At 36.6% G+C, this 24,000-nt stretch overlaps 2 protein-coding genes across 2 annotated transcripts in view; one reads left to right on the forward strand and one right to left on the reverse strand.

The window, feature by feature from the left end:
* Positions 1 to 18,396, forward strand: part of LOC135196325 (uncharacterized) — a 341,481-nt gene extending 323,085 nt beyond the window's left edge. The window contains 5 exon segments of the mRNA XM_064223071.1: positions 1 to 1,329; positions 5,490 to 7,189; positions 9,742 to 9,801; positions 11,106 to 11,218; positions 14,688 to 18,396. The exon segment at positions 1 to 1,329 is cut by the window's left edge and continues 1,241 nt beyond it. Coding sequence (XP_064079141.1) covers positions 1 to 1,329; positions 5,490 to 7,189; positions 9,742 to 9,801; positions 11,106 to 11,218; positions 14,688 to 14,762 — 3,277 coding nt within the window. The 3' untranslated portion in view covers positions 14,763 to 18,396.
* The window catches only part of LOC135196326 (two pore potassium channel protein sup-9-like), a 734,822-nt gene that overhangs the window by 438,294 nt on the left and 272,528 nt on the right, over positions 1 to 24,000 (reverse strand). The gene's annotated exons all lie outside the window — the stretch shown is intronic.

Consider the following 24,000-nt stretch of genomic DNA (forward strand, 5'->3'; position numbering starts at 1 on the left):
AGACGATACACGTTCCGCACTCAATGCAAGTAGTACAATCCATCCACTTTCAACGAATACGCAGCAACCAAAAATGACGGAAACAGCTCCCATTTTAGGAGACAAAGAACAAACGCATTTCACAAACACAGACGACGACGACGAATCACCGCCGAACAGCCCTTATGCAACGACAAAGATCAATAATCATCGCTCACTTTCACTTGATAACGATATTCTCGGCACCAGAAACAACGGCACATTTTTAACGAAGGGAGAAGAGACTGTAGCCCGGGCGGACAATGACACCCGAGGACCCATTTACGCGGCGGCGGAGGAGGAGAGACAGACACCCACTCACGCTACGAGAGGCAAAAACCAATCTAGATCCATCACCCGGAAAGACAGGAGACGTCAGCCTCAAAGTCCTTTACAAATAGGGGAAGCCGCCGCAGCGACGACTGAAAACACTCTGGGTAGAGCCAAGGATGACAACAACAGTCCAGGGGGAATTTTTGCAGATGTCCAAAGTCCCCAAGGAGTCCGGACGTCACGTCAACGGCACCGTCACCGACACCGTCACTCGCATAGGAAGAAAGACAGGGGGACGGAAGCGTTTTTGCGGCGGAAGAGGAATATCTTGGAGGGAAAATTAGCTCTTCTTGGGAGGAGAGCGGATAAACGCTACGAAGGGGAATCACATGAACATTACTCTCTAGCGCATAAAGCACATCATATTTTTGAAGGAAATCGACACAGAAAAGGTAGAATGATATTCAATAACGAATACATTATTCCCACGAAAAACGATTTCATAAACAGGTTCATAAGTTACAAAGGAGATAACCTCTTGGGACAATGGATAAATGAGAAATACGACCAAATGTGTAAATTCTCGAGTGTTAGGCAATGTAAAAGTCTCCTTTATAACGAAATAATGAGCAGGAGTTACTACGAGAGATCAGTTCAAAAACTCACGAAATATATGCGTAACAGAAGGGGAGCAATGAACGAAATAAAACTATTCATTTTGAGTACGGTAAACCAAAGAAAAAAACAGAGAGAAACAAACAACGTTATCGTGAATGGGGGCAGATATCAGAATATCCCTCACGGTCGAAAAGTCAACGCTAAAATTAACGACATCCCACCATCTGGCGGCGAAAGATATTCCGACGAACCTGTCAACACAACCGAGCCTCCAAGGCAGCAGCGCAACTACAAGGAAAACTTCGCAGAAGTAGTAGACGCCGGTTTCCGAACCAAGCGAGAACTCCGTAATCTCTTTGATGCTCCAAACATCACGTATCGGTGTTCGCCGTCCCAGAAGTATTGGCTCTTTGCCTCCAGGTAGGTTGTGCTTAAGCCTATACGGAAGGCACTAGTACATGTGAATGTGAGCCTGCAAGGGGGGTAGTGCCACCAGTGCACCTCACGCGGTGCGCTATGGGCATTACTTAAGGTTCTTTGCAGCGTCCCTTCGGCACCTGGCTGCAACCCCTTTCATTTCTTTGACTTTACCTCTGTTCACAATCTCTCTCTCCCGTCAAACTTTCCACCTTCTCCTTACAATTGTTTCATAGAGCAACTGTGTGGTTTTCTTCCTGTTACACCCTTCAAACCTTTCTACTCATGATTCGCCTTTCAGCTCTGAATGGCCTCAAATATCCCAGCCATTATCCTTTGGCCTAAATTTTATTCCTTTCCACTAATCGTTAGCATTTGTTTATGTATAGCAAATCCTAATATAAATTATATATACATATATTAGTTTTCGTACAGGTTACACGCACACACACATGCGTATGTGTACGCCTTAATGCAAGAAAAGGTAGGCAAACAATTAGTAGACTACCGACTTAATATTGACATTAAGGTGAGCAACTGTTCACCCGGGATTTACATCCTCTAGAATGTAAATATGACCCAGTAAATAAAAAAAAAATAAATAAATAAAATATCACTAGAGCCATACCCTGGTGGTATAATTTTGAAGTCTCAAAACTGGAGAGCACATATAGGAAAGTTGAAAGACATCACTCTACAGAAAGCATTTATAAATTATCATATAAAGATAATTATCGAGATTTTTACTAGCAAGACTAACCGTCAACGTATACAGCGCATGAGGTTAAGTTGGTAAGCTATATTGCAAAAACTAAACACCACTGTAAGGCTTACTTGCAATGCCTGCACTTCCTTATAGTTTTTTTTAAAGAAATGCATATGTGGCTAAGATTGTACACACAAACACACACATATGTATGTATGTATGTATGTATGTATGTATGTATGTATGTATGTATGTAGTATTGTATGTATTAATTATATATATGTAATCTATATATTAATAAAAATATAAATTATTACAAAATATAATTATACACAAATAATATGTTTTATACCTACACACACACACACACACACACACACACACCACACACACACACACACACACACACACAACACACACACATATATATATATATATATATATATATATAATATATTATAATATATATATGTGTGTGTGTGTGTGTGTGTGTGTGTAGGTATAAAACATAAATATGTGTGTATAATTTATATTTTTGTAATATATATATATATATATATATATATATATATACATATATATATATATATGTGTGTGTGTGTGTGTGTGTGTGTGTGTGTGTGTGTGTAAGCATAATACTGACAAAATTATCCATAAAGTCCTCCTGAAGACTAACACCTCCCTCGATCCCTTCAAGATAGGAAAGCCCTATGCTATGGTGAGATTAAACAAGCGTCGGAAGCTAATGCGCATGCAGCAAAAGTTCTTCCATTTTCTGTAATTCATATCTTCAAGATTTAAATTTCGAGAAGACAGAAATTGAGCCGGCATCTGTTTCAATTAACTTGTGGCTATCATCAAGGCTATGCTAAATACTCAGTGGAACTACACATAAAATATTAGTTGACTAAAGTATAAAGATAAATCATTCTAAACGGAAATCTGAAAAATAAAAATTAACACAAACTTCACAAAGTAAAGACCGCCAGCAAAAATCCGAAAAAAGAAAATGAGCCAACTTCAAAAATTCACAAAAATTAACAATGGAAACATTACTGGAGACAAATCCAGGATACTTTCGATAAAGACATGACTGGCTCCTTCCCCTCCTTTCGGTGAGAGCCCTGATGTAGTCCTGAAATATCCTCAGGTATTCTCAGCTTGTGTTCTCCTCCCAACCTCCCCCCCTCCCCCCTCCACCCCCACACGTTTGCGAAGTTGTATGGAATGTAACTCCATTCCGTATTTAATGTAGTTGTAATCATAGTCTTAAGCAGCTTTCAGCAACAATGGAAAAGCATAGCAGCAATTTTCGCCTTTCCATTTAAAACTTCACCCTTGAAGATATGAAGTGCAGGAAGCGTTGTGTCGGTATTCAAAGAGAGTCACGTGAAAAACTATGCCAAAAGAGCACACACACACTATATATATACATATATATAAGCATAATACTGACTAAATTATCCTAAAAGACTAGCTAACAACCGAAAGTCCAACACCTTCTTGTTCGATCCCTTTAAGAAGGAAAATGCCACGTAGCGTGTATGACGTGAAGGCAAAACTTCTCCAATTTCCTATAATTCAAGGTTGAAATTCGAAAAAAAAGGCAAAAATTGGTGCTGTTCCATTCATTTGCCCTTAAAGGCCGTCACTAACGTTCAGTTATACCTGCGCGCTTTTGGTGCGTTGAGACTTGTGAGTAGTTTCGGCTGATTTTACAGGATGAGGTTGATACAATTTACTGGCAGAGGTTCCTACCTCTTCCTGATTCATATTGTCTCAAGTGGTGCACGTATGGAATTTAGGCCAAAGGCCCAGCGCTGGGACCTATGAGGTCAATCAGCGCTGAAAAGGGAAATCGACCATTAAAAGGCTTGCAGGGGGCATCAGGAGGAAAACATCACAATTATTAGGAGAGGGTGGAAAGTAAGATGGAAAGAGAATATGAACGGAGGTGAAGGAAAATGAATTCAAGCAGTTGCAGCTATAGGCCGAAGGAATGCTACAGAGAACCTTAAGTAACGCATGCAGTGTACCTCATGAAGTGCACTGACGGCACTGCCCCACTACGGGGCACGAGTGGCAAGGGAAAGTTGTTGAATTTCATGACCACAGGTTTTGATAATGCCCTGCCTGGCACTTTTAAAGTGAGGATTTTTTGTCTGTTTTGTTTATCAACTATAGTATTTCCTGTGCTCTAAGACCTTCTGAATGTAGTAACAGCGTTTATTTAAGCTAAGAGGAATTTTTTATTAATGCATTTATTTACTGCTGCTTGAGAGCAAAGCTAAAGCCTTCTCTCCCCAATGTCTAATCAACTTATTCATACATATCAACGAGAAGGGTAGTTCTGTCCCCAACCCGGTCCCTACCAACCTCTCTCTCTCTCTCTCTCTCTCTCTCTCTCTCTCTCTCTCTCTCTCTCTCTCTCTCTTCTCAAGTCTGTGGAAGATTATTAGAGTATACCAAAGTGAGGTGAAACAAGAAATGAAGTAGAAGGTTTGATTTTTGTATAATTCTCTGGCGTTGCTCCTAAGGAGCAATTTCGTAAGATGATTAAACTGGAGCGATTTTTTAACACATCCGAGGGGATGAAAATTAAATGCGACATTTTAGCACTCAACAATGTAAATAACGTTGGATACGAACTTCACCACAGGGCTAGTTTTAACAGGCTTGAACAGAATTCTGCAGACGAAATCATCTTTGATTTTACCACTTTATACGAAATATGAGGAGGGAATGGACAATTACAATAATATTAAAGAGAAATTCATTTCACAAAGTCCAGCGGTGAGAGATGTCCGTGGGGAAAATGTGGATTTTAGTTTTGAAGAGATAACTCCTATTTTCATTAAATGAATACATCAGTTAAAAGTGAAGGAAGAAAGATTGCAAGGGAAATATAAGGAACTCTATAACTACGCCCTAGTTTTCGAATTCTTATCATCCCTCGGGATTCATCAGTCACAGGCATTTTTTTTTAAGCTGACTAAAAGCATCAGATGGCCAAATGCTGCTTATCATATCTTCCTAACACGATCATTTTAGTTATGGAGACTTCCTTGAAGACACTGACTAGCAATAGGAAATATGGCAACATTACTTGTATATTTATTCCACAGCAATTCTTCAATGTGTACATGCGATAAATTTAAATATAATTAGCTTTGCGGTTATTTTCTTTAATTAGATATGAAAATGTGATATTTTGAGTGAAGAAATAGGATTTTTCATTCCTTTTTAAAAGGAATAGTCCACACTATTTCTTTTAATAAGCGATATTTTTAAAGGTTATCCAAGAGCAATATCTAATTATGTTAATACTTTTAGCCTCTGAAACTTGGTCAATCATGATGCAAGTAGTTTGGAATAGTGCTCTTCAATATAATTTTCAAAAACGATTCAAATGTTTCCGACTATTTTCAAGCAACTAATGCCAATCTTATACCCACAGCGTGGCCATGGGAATCTACCCAGCTCGAGTGAAGGTCCTTCAGAGTGGCGATATCTTAATGATATCTCCTACTTCCAAGGATTCCATTACTACTCCTTCCCCTCCTGTAGCCACGACCCCTCGCCATCGATCTGATATTCCCCTTGAGGAGGTATACCCAGAACTCACCGCCGGCTACGACGATGTTGACCTCTCAGAACCAGAGGGGCACGTGACTGAGGCTGGCGTGCCAGTACCCTCTCCTCCTCCTCCTCCTCCCCCTCCTCTTCCCTCAGCAGTACCCACCAGGTCACCGGTGCCTTCTCAGTCGCCGTCAAGGCCGCCTATGAAAATCACGAGTGAGTGGATGGAGGAAACGTTATCTAAAGTGAAGAAAGTGGTGGACTCCATCCTGAAAGCCATTGGCTCGAGGGAGGTCTATGTGAAGGATGCGAACGATGACGGAACAGCCACCAGAATTGACGTTGATATACCCCACAAGAATCCTGCCCTGGGACCCCCGCCTTCCAGGGGACCTCCGGGAACTATCCCTAGGAGGAGGAGGCCCGGTAGGAAAGGAGTAAGTCGCCGAAGGAAACCCATAGGAGGAGGGATGGAAGGAACGACGGAAAGTCATGTCAGGGGAATAAGTGATAATGATACCATAACAATGACACGTAGAGAGAGTAATAGCGTAGAAGATAGGCATAAAATACCAGACCATGGACTGGATACTACAGAGGGAGACAGAGGTTCATTAAACGAAGTTCACGCCGATGATGTATCAGTAAACAGAACTTTAAACCTTAGCCAAAAAGTTCCTTTAGACGTTAGTAATAGTGCATTACCAAGTCAAAGTGTTCCTATTGTTGATCCTAGTAGTATAACAGTGCCGTCGAACAGTACAAGCAGCATTATCTCAGAGGACCTCGATTTGGTTAGGTCGGATTTAGCAGTAAATCATTCTTCCGTTGGTAATTTAAGTGATATAAGTAGTAACAATTCTGAAGCCCCGAATGGTGCTCCGTCGTCCAAAAAGACGTTATCGTCCGTTACGGACTTACTGTTTACCGTGCCCAATGAACGTGTCATTAACCCTGCTGAGGATAGCCAAGTGAAAAGTGAAATCAAATCGACAGAGAAGCTGATTCGTACTTCGTGGGAAGACTTCCTCTTTCGCGTCCCTGGAAGCAAACAGCACCCTGACTCGGAAACAGATGGAACCCGTATTCAAAATTCCACTATGACTGACGGACTTCGCCATGAGAATTCGTCTTCTGAAGCAATACGAAGTGAATTGGAGGACAAAGAACATTCCACACATTCCACGCAATCACAGGGAAGAAAAGAGCCTGCGTTAGCTACATCGCAAAAGGACGCCATAATTGACGAAGAGACCCCTAAAGATTCCATAGAAAACAAAGCTCCGGTGCCAACTTCTCAAGCCATAGAAAACGAACTTCTAAAGGGTGACCCTTCCATTCAGACACCGGATTTGATACTGCAAACAGCTTGTTTACCCGTCGGTTCGATTGGGAGGTTTAAAATGCAGGACGTGACCTATCTCGTCACGGGCTTGGGCGCAGGTACTGAAGGGGAGGACTGTTGGAGAGAGGTCTCGAAAGTGGTAAAAGAACACATCAAACTTCCTTCACTGAATCACACGACGCTCCTAGCCACGACAGCCTTTTACTTCGTTGCAGCTAATGCCAACTTGATAGGTAAGGCCGAATGGCAACTTAGTAAATAAGTTGGAATGTTAAATATTCCATATTTCAATCAATTCACAGTAGGTTAACGCACTAATATGCAAAGTAACTGTTTATTATCAGTTATCTTTGTATTATTACATGCTAATGAGCTTTAGGTTGTATAACGGTTCAATTAACTTTATTTCCAGCTATTTCCATAATGACAGAATAGGCTACCCAGTGAAAAAGAATTTAATATCATGAAATACTAATTTTCCTAAAAAGAAATAATCACCCTAATGAAGAAATTGAAAAGGTGCATAAAAAAGACTAAGGAAAAAAAGCAGAATTATTGTAGTTTCCAATAAATTAAAAGTATTATGACAGAGTTTTTGACTCATGAAATATCTGACTTTCCCCGTTATCATGATATTAATCATGTCACTATATGAAAATTTAAGAAACAAACAACGTATAAGATCATAAATTTATTCTAAACAACAATGAAGAAGCCAATTTCAAATTCTTTTTTATACCGACAGGTTAGTGACAACAGTGACCATATTATAGTTAAAAAGAATGGTGGGGGACAATATCAACAATGGGACAAACGCCTTAATTAATAAACCAAAAAGAAAGTAGGAAGGCGGAATAGGAGAAAAAAAAAGGGAGGGAGGGGTAGGGGAGAGAGAGGTGGAGAGTCTTACCGCATTTCAAGTTTTATCTTGGCTGTTCAGAGACCTATCCGTAATACATAATTTCTCAAGCTTCACTCTTTTAGTTTTGATGTATATATTAATGATAATATTCGGGAAACTAAATGAGACCCTTCTCCAGTTTTTTTTTTATATATATCAATACAACAACATAGCGACATATAATTATTTAGCTTTCAAGGACTCATTTCCCTTCTCTTCTCAGCACCAACATAAGGAGCCCTTCAAAGCTCCCGAATTCTGTATTCCTATAAAAACTTGCATTTTATTATACTATTATTCAAAACATTAGAAAGATCTTTTGGTTTCCTTTATTTGTCACAATCTGATTGTTCTTTCTATACCAGTGTAAATATTGCCAGTATACGAATACAAAGCCACGCTAATCGACGTTTCTTAATGAGGTATATTTTTAAAGTATTATTCTCAATATCATTAAGGGCAATTTGACCGTATTATATATGTACATAGCAACACTACCATTTTGATTTTAAGTACCGAAATACTACTGCTATCAGGAGCTCATTACTTTTCTGCCAAGCTAGTTTCAGATCTTACTGTTATATTATAAGCATTAGTGTTCAAAGAAAGAAACAAGGTTTCGATATTTCTAGTACACATTCCAATAACAGTCGTGGTCCCAACCACGTAAGCAAAAGCACTCTGCTGACCCCCTTTTCCGAAAGGGCAGCGCAGGATCAGACCAAAGTAGCCCTGATCCAAATCCCACTCCCAAAAGAGGAATTGGGAATTGTAGAAGTGGCGGAGGGGTTTGGCGAATGCCAGCTGGCTCTAGCCTCAATCAATTCCTAGATCCCCGATGACCGCAGTCCTTCAGGTCCGTGTGCATGCGTGCGTGCGCGCGCTCGTCAAGTGTGGAGATGTGTGCTTGTCTATATAATGCCATATTTGGAATGTATTTGTCCCAGCCTGTTCTTTAAAGACGGTGAGATGACAGACAAAATTAATATAAAATCTATCTTAAAATCTTAATTCTGAAAATAATTCAATGCCTTAAGAAGAATTGAATTCTGAAAATATTTCAGTGCCTTAAGAATTGAATTCTAAATAAATGTTAATGCCCTAAGAAGAATTTAATTATGAAAATATTTCAATGCTTTAAAAATAATTTTATTCCTAAAATATTTCAGTGTCTCAAGAATTTAATTCGTAAAATATTTCAGTGCCTTATGAATTTATTTCTGAAAATATTTCACTGCCTTAAAACGAATTCTAAAAATATTTCAGTGACTTAAGAAACCAATGAACGGCGCTTGGAAGATGTTGATAGGTAAATAAATGTACTTTAAACCATGAATATTACCTCGCTTGACATTCTCTCTATTCATTCTATTTCGCTCTTGATCGTTCTCGTCAAATGCACAGAATATTCCCCTTTCAAATATGACTACATATCATTCAGAATAGCCCCTTTCGCCTTCATTAGACCCAATGATGCGTGGAAACTCCGTTTGATAGGTGTGAAAAGGTCAAGGATCATTAGAGGGAGATTGTGAGTCCTGAACTGGTATTGAGTTTATAGTCAATAGTTGTTTTTATTTTATTTTTTTTCTACAAAAAGTTTGTTTCCTCTCTCTCTCAACTAATGTTTGCTAGATACCCTTCCAATAATAATAATAATAATAATAATAATAATAATAATAATAATAATAATAATAATAATAATAATAATAATAATAATAATAATAATAATGAGTAAAGAGTAAACGATATTAAGTACTTTTAGGAGTATTCTTAATTGATGCAAAATTACTTGAGGGAAAATCTGGGTGAGAAAGGCTTATCATCACTCATTGTCTCAGGTAACTTCTTGCATTTTCCACTAATTCTTATCTTTCCTTCCAGAACCTGATATGGCGTACGGATTTGTGCGCGTGGAGCAGTTTAGATTAGCAGCAAATACAAGTAAGTATATATAGCCGCCAGAAATTTAACACGGCCTTTTATAAAAAGCCCTACTGCAACTTTAACGAGAAAATTTTCAGTGTGCATTAACGTAACTGTTGTTAAATTTAACACCGAGCAAAGATCACATGGAAAGAATAGTATTCAGTAAGAATACCACCGAAGAAAAACTATGAGATCTTTTAAAATATCTTTTAATCAATTCATTAAGGAAAGAGAGTAACGCGGCGTTAATTAACAGACAAATATGACGTCGTTAGATGGGGGCCATTTAGTTAGAGGACGAAAAGAAGGCAAAAATCAGAAAATTACTATAATTCTAATCCAATTAACAGCTAACACGTGTAGAGACAACAGGAAATAGCTTTTTAATTGGATTTCAAGACGTTCAACGAAGTAAACAGATGATTATTGCTGGAGGGGAATACGCGAATAATCAGAAAAGCGCCAGGAAACTGATATGTGATTTATCAAGGATCCAAGTGCATAACGGAATAATCAGATAAATTCACTAAAACACAAAAAAACAAATAACGTAATATATTTCCTACTAAATTAATACATATATGAAATTTAAGTATGTAAACATAAGAATATCTGAGTATGCGAAACAAAGAGCATGGTGTGATATAACTGAACCGTAAATAAAATGCACCAATCAAGAAGAAATCAAAATAAAAAGTACAGTTAAAAATAATAACAATAAATAAACAAATGAAATCTGAGTAACGTATTAGAAAGCGTTCAATGGATTTCACTTTAAACAAAAATCTTGAAAACACTTTATATCACGAAATTTATAAACGAATGGCAATAAATTAATGAAGTAATATTGAACACTAGTCTTGATAATAGCTTGGATGGAGTCCCAAGAACATTGAACAGACGATTTTAACGATTAAATGAATACGGAACTGGATATACCTTTTACAGAGCCCTAGTTACCTTAAGCCATAATTCCACTTTGACCTTTGAAAGTCTGTCCAAGGAATGAGAGCCAACTAAGGCTTCCCATAGCGTCGGAAAGGTCAAGAGGGGAGTGAAACGACCCCTCATTCCCGTCCTCTGCTTGTATTTGTGTGAATGTCAAGGTCGGATTTTAAACGTCTCTGAAATTTAGATTTCTTACACTGGGAGGCTAGGCTTTCAAAAGCACGAGACCGAGTTTTCATATTTCTGAAACCTCACTTCCTGGGAACCAGCTGAACAAACTCAGTTCCTGAAAGTGATCTTTAGTGTTGAACATGTTATAGCCTTTATAAGGGTACTGCTTTGTAGACTAACTTCCTGCTTTGTTTTTGCAGTGTGTTCTCGAAGGGCAGAAGAACTTCCCGATCCTCTGGCCTGCCTCGACTACCAGTACATAGCCGCCTTGTTATCTCATGGACTACAGCTTCCTGACCACACAGAGATATTGGTAGGTTATTTTTATCCCTCTGCAAAATCAGGAATACGAGGTTTGGTCTTCCTATACACATAACCAAGCTTTGCATCTAGTTACCTGTCTACAAAAAGAGAATAGTTATGCACATAGCAGAATAATGGCTGTATACTAAACCTTTGCACATAGCAAATATTTTGCTGGCCAGACAGTCTTTATGAAGCGTTAAGTGTTCGAAGCTTTCTGAATTACTTCATAGAATTTAAAACCTGCCCTTTCGCAAAGTGTGGAACAATTACTTGACTTAGCTTTAGAACTCACACTTTCACTGTTGCTTTTTTCGCTATTTCAAAGTTTTCATTTTATAACGGACTGTTCGTTAAAGAAAGGACCCTTTGCTGGGAAGAGTTCATCTCTCCAACAATATCATTAATTTGTTTATTCAATGAAATATTTACGTTGTTCTTCAGCAAATATTCTATCAGAACAAAAAATATATACAAACATGTGTGGAATTCTTCAAATCTAGTCTAAAGCACAACGAAAAAATTCCTGATTGAATTATTTAAAAATATTTCAGGAATATAAACTTGAAGCAAAAAAAAAATGTTAAATGAAAGAATGAAAACGTATAAAATTTACAATGAACATTTATGAACGTTTAGCACACAAAAGTTCTCAAAAGTTTACACAATTTTCCTAACTTATAAATAATAGCTTCTCAATTAGCCATGGCATTATGGTATTAAAAAGTTGTCAATATTTTTGTAAACTTTTGGATCATTAGTTTTTTTTTTTACGAAAACTTTCGTCTCAGTTTTAACGATCTTCGAAATGCATTGCATTAAAGTGCGCATATGTACGAAACAGATATATAGACATTACATTATATAGTAAAATTTTACTAGAATGCCTCTCTACCCATTGGAGGAGATGGCGCCAAATCAGTACAAACTCTGTTTCTTAGCAAGTCTGCACGGGTGAGGTTGCTAGCCCCACGCCTTATTTTCTTAACCCCGGAAGATGCCTGTAACCATATACAGATAAATGGATTGGTGTCGCAATATCCCATAAAAAAGGAAAAAAATATCCATCTACCTATCTAGCTATACATGTATATTAGAGACGCATCGGATAACGCATCCGCAGATTATCCAAGTTTTTTTTTTATAAATCCGCATTGACAATTTCTTAACATCCGCATCCACATTAGCATTGTAAGCAGCATCCTTATCCGAAGTTTGAGGATGAGGATATGAGGATATCACAGACTGCTAAGTGTTCAATAGCTCATACTCATACATTGTAGCTAAAAGTAATTATTTTTAATTTGACTTTTTCGTCTTATTATACAGAATACATAATACACAATTACACATTTCATACATTATATATTTTATAAGTAGCTCTGTTATAGCATATTACTTTTATAGCATATTTGTTTTAAAGCATGTTTTAGTAATTTCATCTCTCTCTCTCTCTCTCTCTCTCTTCTCTCTCTCTCTCTCTCTCTCTAATGGGAAGAATGGCTTTGAGTTTTGTTACCCATATAATGCAACGAGCTTGAAATAACCTTCTGCCAAGACAACTAAAACGTTCGTGTATCGCTGTTACTGTTTGTACGTTCATATGAAAGTGTACTCACACATACATGGCTATCACTTATGTTTCTACTTTCAATTAGGATATCAAATATTATGCGGTAACACATAATTTTGAATTATGTCGCTGAAAATCATCTTTAACAACTAAATATATCTAAGTTCTTTAGATTTATAAAGTATCCACAACCACACCCGCATCCGCGAGGATATCTTCATCAAATATCTGCATCCACATCCGCAAATTTAAAAAGACTGATATCCGCATCCACAAAACCCATTGTCAGATATCCGAATTACCTCTAGTATATATGTATATATATATATATAGATATATATATATATATATATATATGTATATATATATATATATATATATATATATATATATATATATATATATATATATATATATATATATATATATATATATATATATATATTCTAACCTTTGCAAAGTTAATATAGGCTGTTGGACTTAGAAGCCGATGCCACTATCCATCTGGCGAGTTTTACACCACGAAGAGCAATAATGTCAATGCTATTATTTTCATTTCGTTGCGTCCCACTGCAATGAAAAGCAGGATCCCCATTGATCTCAGAACATATGACTCATCAGTATTCATTCGGTCATTTCCTTTTACCAAGAGTTACAGTCTTTCACTAGGATCTCTTCTGTCTACTGGTACAATGTAAACGTACACCAAAAATTGGCAGATTGTACCATTTACTGCACTACCGTAGAAATCCTTAGTAAATATAGCGAAATGGAATGGAATAAATGATTTAGGCCAAAGGCCAAGCGCTGGAACCTAAGAAGTCATTCACCGCCGAAAGGGAAATTAAGTGTTAAAGGTTTTAAAAGTGTAGCAGGAGGGAACCTCGCAGTTCCACAACAAAACGATTGTAAAGAGAGAAGGAAAGAAAACCCGAAGAAAGAATCTAAACGCAGGTACAATAAAAGGAATGAGGTGCACTGACGGCACTAACCCGCAGAGTTTAATAGTATATCATCAATATGCTTGGCGTGTACACATTCCAGGACAGACCAGTAGAGGAGTTTTTAGAGGTCCTTCCATCCGCTTGTGCCAAATACATATTTACGAAGAGAACCTTAATAGGGGACCCCATCGCCACAACGTCCCCTGAAGAAGTCCCCTTTTGTCAGAGGGGACCTTTCAGAGATGTCTAGTCCTGGCAGAGCTAAACGTCACTGAGGATGTACTGCCAGCATATCTGTGCAGCCACACTAACATATTAACCATACAAGAACATGCATATGTATTATGTATGAAATGGAAACTCCATGAGCAGTGTCTCTGAAATAACTGTTGATTATACTGTCCTCTCCTTCAGTAATGACAGAAGTCAGCGAAGCATTAATATAGCCTTCATATTACCAGCATCCTTTATCCCTTATTCCAAAGGACAGATTACCTCAGTTCTATTCTCTGTCTCTCTTTCATCTTTCACTTCAAAGAACAGAAGTCCTCCTCCCCTCAAGTTCTCTCTCTCTCTCTCTCTCTCTCTCTCTCTCTCTCTCTCTCTCTCTCTCTCTCTCTCTCTGCAGAAAGAGATTTCATTTTCATTATGACTTAGCTTATGGTTGAAAAATAACTGAAAAGACTTGTTTATCTTGCTTGCTAATATTAATACTTGTTCAGATAACAATTCAATGGAAAATATGTCTTACGGTTTACTTAGAATAGCTGAACAATAGTTCACAATTAATTACTATATTACTTATCGAAACCAAATTCGATCCTTTGCCTAACTTTATAGGGTATGTACAAGTGTGTTTTTTGCGCTTGTGCACGTAAGCATCTATTGACATTTGCAAGGTTATGCATCGTAATTTCAGAAATTCATTTTTTCCCCTTTATTCTCTAATTCTTCATTTGCAGGTGTGTGAGAAGATCCATGGATTCAGACTTGGGTGGGCTTTAGGCGCGGCACTGAATTACCTCCAAAAGCATTAATTGCCATCGCTCGCTAGTTCAGGGAACTGCTGCTTGAAATACACCAGGAAGGGAGGTCCTTCGGTCGCGTACTGTAAGGATTCATGGGACGCAAAGTAACACCTAGGATTTCGTACCAGAAATGATTCCCTATGGTACAAGCATTCAACCATTAACGACATAATCGGGACGCTGGGATACAAGCGAACTTCCTGCAAGATTTTACGCCGTACCAAAAGTGAAGGAATGAAGAAGGGAAAAGAATGGATAATATAAGAAAGCCGAGTCAGGAGCACTGACAGATTCTCGTAGGAAAAGGGATGACAGAAGTCGCAGGGTTGAGTGATTGGTTTAATTCTGCGATATGACGTTACTCGTTACTTGCTAGGAAATGCAAGACGAATCACTTTACGGATGGAGTCAGAGAAGGAATATCAGGTGAATAATATAACGGAAAATAGGCGAAATTTCGAAAGATGGTGCAAAAAAGATAAACCAAAAAACTAGGAACACGTCAATTTACTACGTAAGTAAAAGAAGAGGACTACCTATGAGAAAATGTAGAAGAAAAAATATACTTACAAAAGGGAAATTGAAGAGCCCCATTGTATGGTTGATGACCCAAAGCACGAAAATCGGTCCTCCAGTTCTCTACATAAGAAGCAATGGAGCGTCTCCACAATAGTAAGAGGAAAAACTTCAACGAATACTTTGTGTGATCGAGCAGCCTCCTGCTTCTTTGATATTATGTCCATTCGTGAGCCGTTCCAACCCTGGTCACTCGTGACAATTTTTTAATTATTTTGCAGTTCAATGTGTTTGTCTTACGACTGATTGTGAAAAATGAATGTTCTGAAAGTCTGGTTTGCAAAGGACATTTATGTTTTTATCACAGATGAATTCAGAGTCAAATATTCAGTTCTGTCGGTAATATTTTGTGATTAGTTTTGATTGCAGGGAAAAATAGGATCTAATTCATGAACTATATTCATGGAAGGGAATAAATCAGGACGTGAACTTCAAGGAAAAACGGATCACAAACTTCAGTCAAATTTCGTTCATGGTCGACAGAAACTGCAAAGTTGTTAAAAGCTTTGGTGACAATTTTGCAAAGACCAATTCCTAGCTTTTCAAGGGGACTGACGAATATTCAAATTCTGAGTACATTGGACAGGTGTATCTGCACACTATCTATAATAGCTACACGATTAATTCCATCTTCATGGACTTTCCAAACAAGGAATGAGGAATATTTGGTACGACATTAAAAAATATATGTGACTCTTTATGTGAAATGTACTCAGCAAACATATGCATTGTTACTATTTAAGACGACTGTAAAACTTCACAAAGGTCAAAGGACCTCTTCACCTTGTAACACGTAAGAGCTTCCTTAGTTGTAGGTTATGTCTCAAAATAATATTTCGTGTAAATAGAAGTTTCCGCTCGAAACAATAGTTATTATAGATATGTTGATAATATTTTGTTTCTCTTAAGTTATTTTTTATTTTCAGTGAAACATTAACTCTTTTTAGGTTTTATTACGAAGTGAGTTCTGGTGCGTAGTCATACGAAACTAAAACCTGTATCTTCAGACGAAGAAATTCCCATAGATTTTACAAGACATTTCCTTCCCACACTTACTGCCGTTCATTCACTGCCATCAATAACCTATTTATGGGTAATGTGACTTCAGCAGTCATGCACTATTTGGTGATATCTTTACCGGGTGCTACAGCAGTCACAGGGATGTGTATAAAGTCGTAACATTTGTAGCAATTGTAGATTTATCTGTTGTTATAAGTTAGAACTTGTTGCGAGAGAGAGATTAAAGTCCAGAAAACATTTCTGAAAGTCAGTTCTGTTGTCAACTTTTTTCTTCTTCTCAAGCTGATATTGTACATTTTGACTTTGTTATCCACTGAGATCTACTCTCTAATAATGATACATTATAAATGAAATTAAATGCTGTTACTATACTGTACTGATGATTGAAAATAAAATTTGTCACGGGTCAAGATAAAAGAATAAAAAACTTAACCATAAACATTGTCAGAAAAAACAATTCTCTAACTAGGAAAATGTAAATCATTAACATATGGTGACAGATACGGTTGATATATCTAGCTAATTACGGTCTATTCTGAAAATTATATAAATGTTTATCACAAAGAAAACTATCCTGGTCTATGGTCGCCAACTCGAAAAAAGAATAATAAACAAATATAACAGATCAAATTACTTTGAAAAATTTGAAGATTTCTATTGAAAAAAGGCCATTTTCATATCAATGAATATCTTTCCTGATATCAAACCAGGCATCTACTTGAACTGAAGTTCCTTAGTAAGATAAAAGACAAAAACGTTGTAAAAAAATTAATTTCTATAATTTTGGATAAGTAAACTGAAAAAAATACCCAAAACTGCATCTGCCATTGACATTTCAGATTAATTTCCAAGATATCTTTGAGGTGGAAATACGGGGAACTTCTGCCACAAGGGAAAGTTTACAGCTATCATCTTTTGAATTTTCTTTTTTATTTAAGTATTTATTTACTTGTCTACTTATTTTTTTATTTACTTTTTATGCGAAACATTCGTAATCGTTCCATTCTTTCATAATGTTTCAAACTATTTTCCGCGTTCCTTTCTGTAACATCAGCGGAGCTTGAAGGTAACAAATGAGTATATCATGATACCGAGATCTGGGGAAATCTATACGATACTGGGAACCAACAATAATAGCGCCGTTTCCGGCTAATGTTTGTGAAAAAATACTCTGATCTTATCTAACGATAAAATTTCCAGTGGTAAAGCTCTTTCAATACTGCGAATAATTTAAAGAAAATGACGACAGACCTTTATAAAAGATTATTTTCTAGTAAGCGGATGAATGTCTAGTATTTGCCTAATAACATCTGGAATTCTTTTCGCGATTTGGGTAAGATTGATGTGATCAATATGAATTTTGAAAGTCTTTAAAAATATTTATCATCACTAAAGTTCGTCACTACACAAAAGAAATTATGATATATCTAGTAATATCATTAAAATTAGTAATATCCTGCATAGAATAGTATACCAAGTATTTATAGTTAGTTAATGATTATACTTGACTCACGTTCATAAAATCTTTGGTAACAGACCCAACCAATTTATCTTACAAGCATAGTAACGCCAGAAAACTTACAATCAAACAATTTTATAAGCACATAACTATTTTCTAAAAATATTATACAAAGAATCCTTATCTTTTTCTGGTATTATCCCATCTTATCTTGCGTACAATTCGTTAACTACCTAGTAGTGCACACAACATTATTAATAAATAACTGACAAAAAAATCTGTAAGAATCTCTTGTAATTTAAATTTGGTCATCATTCCTAACAAGGAATTTTTAAAGCATCTAAAAATTATAAAACGATCAATTAAAATAAACAAACAACCGTGGTATTCCTCCAACAGGACGTAAACACTACCTCAAGTGGAACCTACTTCTGCCACTAAGGAATAAGTTATACATTTTAAGTGTTTATATAAGTTTCTCTGTTGACAATGAAACAACAAACCTCCGCTTTCATCTATTTATATTTCCCCTCGATGTTTGAATGACGACATTCAGTGTTCAATAATACAAGGATAACCTGTCCAGCATTTCTGTTGTTTCATTACATTCCTTGCGATGGGAGACATCACGTTACTTTGAGGGATCTGCAAACATTCTGACACAGGAAAAATTAACCGGACGATGAACAAATAAGCAAATGGAAAACACAGTGCAGTTCCGAAGGTATACCGATGCAAGGAAGTCATTGTTCAATTTTTTATATATATATATATATATATATATATATATATATATATATATATATACATATATATTATAACACATATATATATATATATCTCAAGTACAAAAGGCCTATTGAAACACTGGTTTAAAGCTAAGGACTATATTTCGGTGGACTCACGGAAGTGATTCCACCAAAATAGTCCTTAGCTTTCCACCAGAGTGTTTTAATGGGCATTTTATACTTGAGACATATCCTGTTTTAACAGAAGAATTTATTTACACACATATATGTGTGTGTGTGTGTGTGTGTGTGTGTGTGTGTGAGACTCACATCGGGACGAACCCCGGTCTTTCAAGTAAAGGTCCGGGGCGTTAGCAATTCTTCTGCAAAATTCACAAAAGAATTTGAAACATAAGTACTGCGTACCTGGGGTTTCTTTCCCTGGCAGAGGTCAAGTGCATAACATACCAGCGAACCTTACCCAACGTCCCGACCTAGCACCGAATGAACTGTTAACATTCTATTTCCATTATATGTCGCAGTGAAGGGGTAAGCTGAACGAGATGTTAGCAGTTCATTTGCTGCTGGGTCGGGAAGTTTGGTAAAAATTCGTTTTTATGATAGGCGCTGGGCGCCTGCCCGAGAAAAAGTCAGGTATACACAGTACTTAGGTTCCAACTTCTTTTGTGACTTGTGCGGAGGACTTCTTAGCGCCTTGGACTTATAGTGAGTCAGAAATATATGTCTATGATCGTTCATATGTGTTCATATATATATAATATATATAATATATACATATGTGTATATATATATATATTATATGTATATAAACACGTGTGTGTGGACGTGTAATATATATACCGAAAATTGACCTAGTGATACTTTCTAGTTCAATTTACCTTAGGAATAACTTACTCCTAAGCACAATTGTACATTTTCACCACTTCTACACTGACCTGGACTAAAACCAATGCCTTTTTAAACTGGAAAAGGAATGACAAGTGATAGCAGCCATCACCTGACACGCGAGTGTGAAATCGACTGCTGTATATTCCTGTCAAATTCAAATTGGAATCGAAATCAACAGATCTCCAATATATTCGGTAAGAACTAAGTTTATAACTCCCTCATGTGTATGTGTATATATATATATTTATATATATATATATATATATATATATATATATAAATATTATATACACACACACACACAGACTAGAATGACCTCTCAAGTCCTATATTTCGTCTCACTTCAAAGCCTAATGATCGAAATAACATTCAAAAAGAGAAAATTCCAACCTCTGGTAAGGAGATTCGAATTCACGTATATATAATGTTGGGGTACGGGTAAGATATATTACACGGTCACCTGTACGTGCCTTTTCACTCATTATTTCCTTCCCTTGCTAGCCCCTTCGAAAAATAACGACCGTTGTACCAAGGTGTCACCTCTCCACTATGGTAATCATTCATTCATATATATATATATATATATATATATATATATATATATATATATATATATATATATATCTGAAATATAGCCGGAAATAATATTCGTTTCGGTTCGTTTTTGGTTGTTTAATCAGTATAATAAGACTTTTGATTATTTACGCATAATTGTTATCAAAAACTTATTCATTTATCGACGAAGAAGTACGAAGGGAATAAAGAAATTAAACGAGGTAATTTACATATATAAAGGTACTGCTCCGGCAGTGGAAAAGTGAATTAATATAATCTTTCAATTATTATAATCAGCATCTACTCTCTCTCTCTCTCTCTCTCTCTCTCTCTCTCTCTCTCTCTCTCTCTCTCTGATACTTCTTGGGAAATCCATACCGTTTAGTACACGCACACACAAAAAAAGGTCCTATTAAAAGGACCCTTTGAAAGAAAACAAGACATTTCATTTCCATAATGGGGTTCCGAGGACTGCTGGAGAAGAAAAGTTAGAATAGTTAGAGGGGCGAATTTTTTTCCTTTCTCTCTCTCTCTCTCTCTCTCTCTCTCTCTCTCTCTCTCTCTCTCTCTCTCTCTCTACCTCCGGGTGAAAGTTCTCTTAATAGCAATTTCGCCAACACCTGATTGAGCCTACAGGATTTTTTTTTTCAAATGAGACCTAGACCTTCGCTTAATTTCCAAAAGAGATAAAAATAATAGCTGAGAAAGTTCAGGAGATTTTTTTATTTCTTTTAGAAAGATTTCATTCCCACCCATTCCCAGACCGGCGCGTCACGGTATAGCTTCCATAATTCCAGGTCAAGATTAGGAAAGTTTCGGGCTGGAATCATCTCTTTGTGTAACTTGCGTCTATATTTCTGTCCGCCTTTCCCTTCCCGCTTTCACAAAGAATCCGAGAAAGAAACGAAGACGACAGTTGCTTCGTCAGCTGTATTCACAGACATTTGCATTTAAGTTATCTAATATACTACCGCACTTTCTACATTAAGAGTTAACCCACAGTTTCTCGAATGCCATAGTATCAGACAAACTAATTCCGATCACGAATCAATATCAGTGCGACCTATTTTCAATAATTAATAGATAAAAAAGTTTGATGATGAAAGATAGAATTTAGGCTAAATGCTAAGCGCTGTGACCTAAGAGGTCCTTCAACACTGAACAGGAAGTTTAAGAGTAAAAAGGTTTGAAAGGTGTAACAGGCGGAAATGGAAAAAAATATAAGAGACTATGAGCGAAAAGAAGCTCTGGGGGACATATGAATAATGGTATTACGTCATTAGGATTCGAATAGTTGAAGTTCATAACTTTACCACAAGGCATCAACGCCATATAATTAACAGAATTCCAGAATTTCGGTCTTATAAAATCGTTGTACGTTATTATTCGTGGCTTAGAGTTAACGCAAACTAAAACATCACTGTTAATGTAAGCCGAACCCTCTATTGTATATATATATATATATATATATATATATATATATATATATATATATATATATATATATATTTTAACACATTTACATAAGACTTCATCAAACACCCTGAAGAATGTAAAGTAGCCAAATTTTTACATAATCAAAATAGCATTTTGTTCTCTCTCTCTCTCTCTCTCTCTCTCTCTCTCTCTCTCTCTCTCTCTCTCTCTCTCTCACTCTCTTCTCTCTCTCTCTCTCTCTCTCTCTGTGTGGAAAACTTCAGAACCTAAACCCTTGGTAAACATTGCTTTTAGCTGCTCGTCGCGTTCCGCTCCCTTGTCCAAGTTTCTCGAATGAAGGCTGAAAGAACTTACCACTTATACTAAGTCGCCTTGAGTTTGAACAGACTGCCACGGACTGGATAAAGCAATCTGCTTATGCTCTATTTTCCATGCCAGGAAAACCTGTTTTTGGGAAACTAACGCTTCCCGCGAAGATAATACCCACCCCAAAGACGATGATAAAAATTATCTCATTTACCAATGCGACTGAAAGATGGTTTCTTTTGATAGTTGCTCGTCTATATCTATCTATCTACCTACCTATCTACCTATATATACACAAAAGAGAGAGAGAGAGAGGTAGAGGAGAGAGAGAGAGGAGCGACGGATGAGAGAGGAGGAGAGAGACGATGAGAGAGAGAGCCAGCCTACATGTACTCACATATATTTACATAATCGTAAATAGTGATATTTTGTACGTATATACATATATATATATATATATATATATATATATATATATATATATATATATATATACGCATATACAGGAAAAGAAAATTTAAACGAGCATCAGAATTAATAATAAACCACCAAAGTACTCCAAAACACCCATGGAAAAATATACATTAAAAATCAAAATATATCAAACCACTTTCCCTTTCAAAAGAAAAAAATAACTCAATGCGGAAATAAGCCCTGCTCGTTCTTCTAATTATTTAAAAAAAAAAAAAAAAAAAAAAAATAACCGTTCTCGAAATTTCGTTCAGTAGGCGAAAATCTTTCAATCGCAGAAACGTTCGCTCATGAGAGTGGATTCGCTACACATAACACCTTTCCCCTGCAACGTCAGAGTAAATACGTCTCTCTAAGGCACCGTGTTTGCTCAATGCAGATTACTACCAGCTGATACGAAGTCATTTTAAATCGATGATTTTTGCTTGTTTCGCTTCTTGTGCCGTCATGTATCAAGCATTAAGGATTAAGTTATTAGGATTAGGGAGATTACTGTGTCAAAAGTTAAGTGATACTGCATTACGAATATCTCTCTCTCTCTCTCTCTCTCTCTCTCTCTTCTCTCTCTCTCTAATCGAATCGAAGACGAAGAGTGACATATGGAAAGAAACAGATAGAATGCAGTGCTATTTACGTAAGAATAACTTCTCCAAGAGCTTAAACTTTCTGCAGAGAGAGAGAGAGAGAGAGAGAGAGAGAGAGAGAGAGAGAGAGAGAGAGAGAGAGAGAAATTACGAAAATGTCAGGCATAAGAAATAAAAATAAACATGAGTAGCAAGAGAGTCAAAGGGATTTTAAGGAAAATCCTTTGCATGAAAAAATAAACTTTTATCACTTGATGTTGAAAACGCATCGTGTCACCGGCAAAAAATAAAAGGGGAGGGGGGGCAACAACTTGAAATGAAGAAAAAAATAAGCTTCCTTTTCATAAACTTTGATTCTACTCATTACGTGCACGTGAAAGACAAGATAATATCCAAAATATGGCCGTGAATTTCCGTAGCAGCTGCAAGAAAAAAAAAAGATAAAAAAAAAGATAGAAACAATAACGATTACATCTGCCCACTGCCACATCCTCTTATATACTTCATATTAAAACAAACAACTACAATAACAAACAAAAACTACTGCACAGAAAAAAAAAATGGAATGATCTTTTCGCAGAGGGACCAAGAGAGGTCTCTTAAGCAATGCAGGCCGCGGACTCCTCTGGGTATATGTCGGTCTGTTACCTAAGGAGGCTCATAAACACCTAAGAATTATCGATCCACTCTTGACCCGCTTTTCTCTATTCAAAATTTCTTCTTTTTTCGTTTCTTTTGAGTCTCGTCTTTTTTTTATTTCGCAAAAAAAAAAAAAAGTTCGCAGATGACTTACATTGTGTGAGGTTCAAGAATCCTTCAAGCCTTTTTGTATACATATACTTGAGAGAGAGAGAGAGAGAGAGAGAGAGAGAGAGAGAGAGAGAGAGAGAGAGAGAGAGAGAGAGAGATCTTGGGTATTGTTTTAAACATTATGAAAATCTAATCATGTAACAAGTCCTCTTTCTAAATCATTTTTCCATATAAAATTGGCATCGATAAAAAAAACACACACACAAGAAATGAATGTTTAATCTTGTAAGTCTTTGAAAAAAAATCATATAACAGTGGCATCGCTCGACAAAACCAAGTTATTTTAAAATATAATCATCCTGCTTTCACAGCCTAGACTCCTTTGCGCTCTGAGGTAAAGAGATTATTAGCCCGCAGACATGTTCATCTTACTGTGAAGCAAGCTTCAAATC

The sequence above is a fragment of the Macrobrachium nipponense genome, chromosome 17, assembly GCF_015104395.2.
Source record: "Macrobrachium nipponense isolate FS-2020 chromosome 17, ASM1510439v2, whole genome shotgun sequence".
Lineage (NCBI taxonomy): Eukaryota > Metazoa > Arthropoda > Malacostraca > Decapoda > Palaemonidae > Macrobrachium > Macrobrachium nipponense.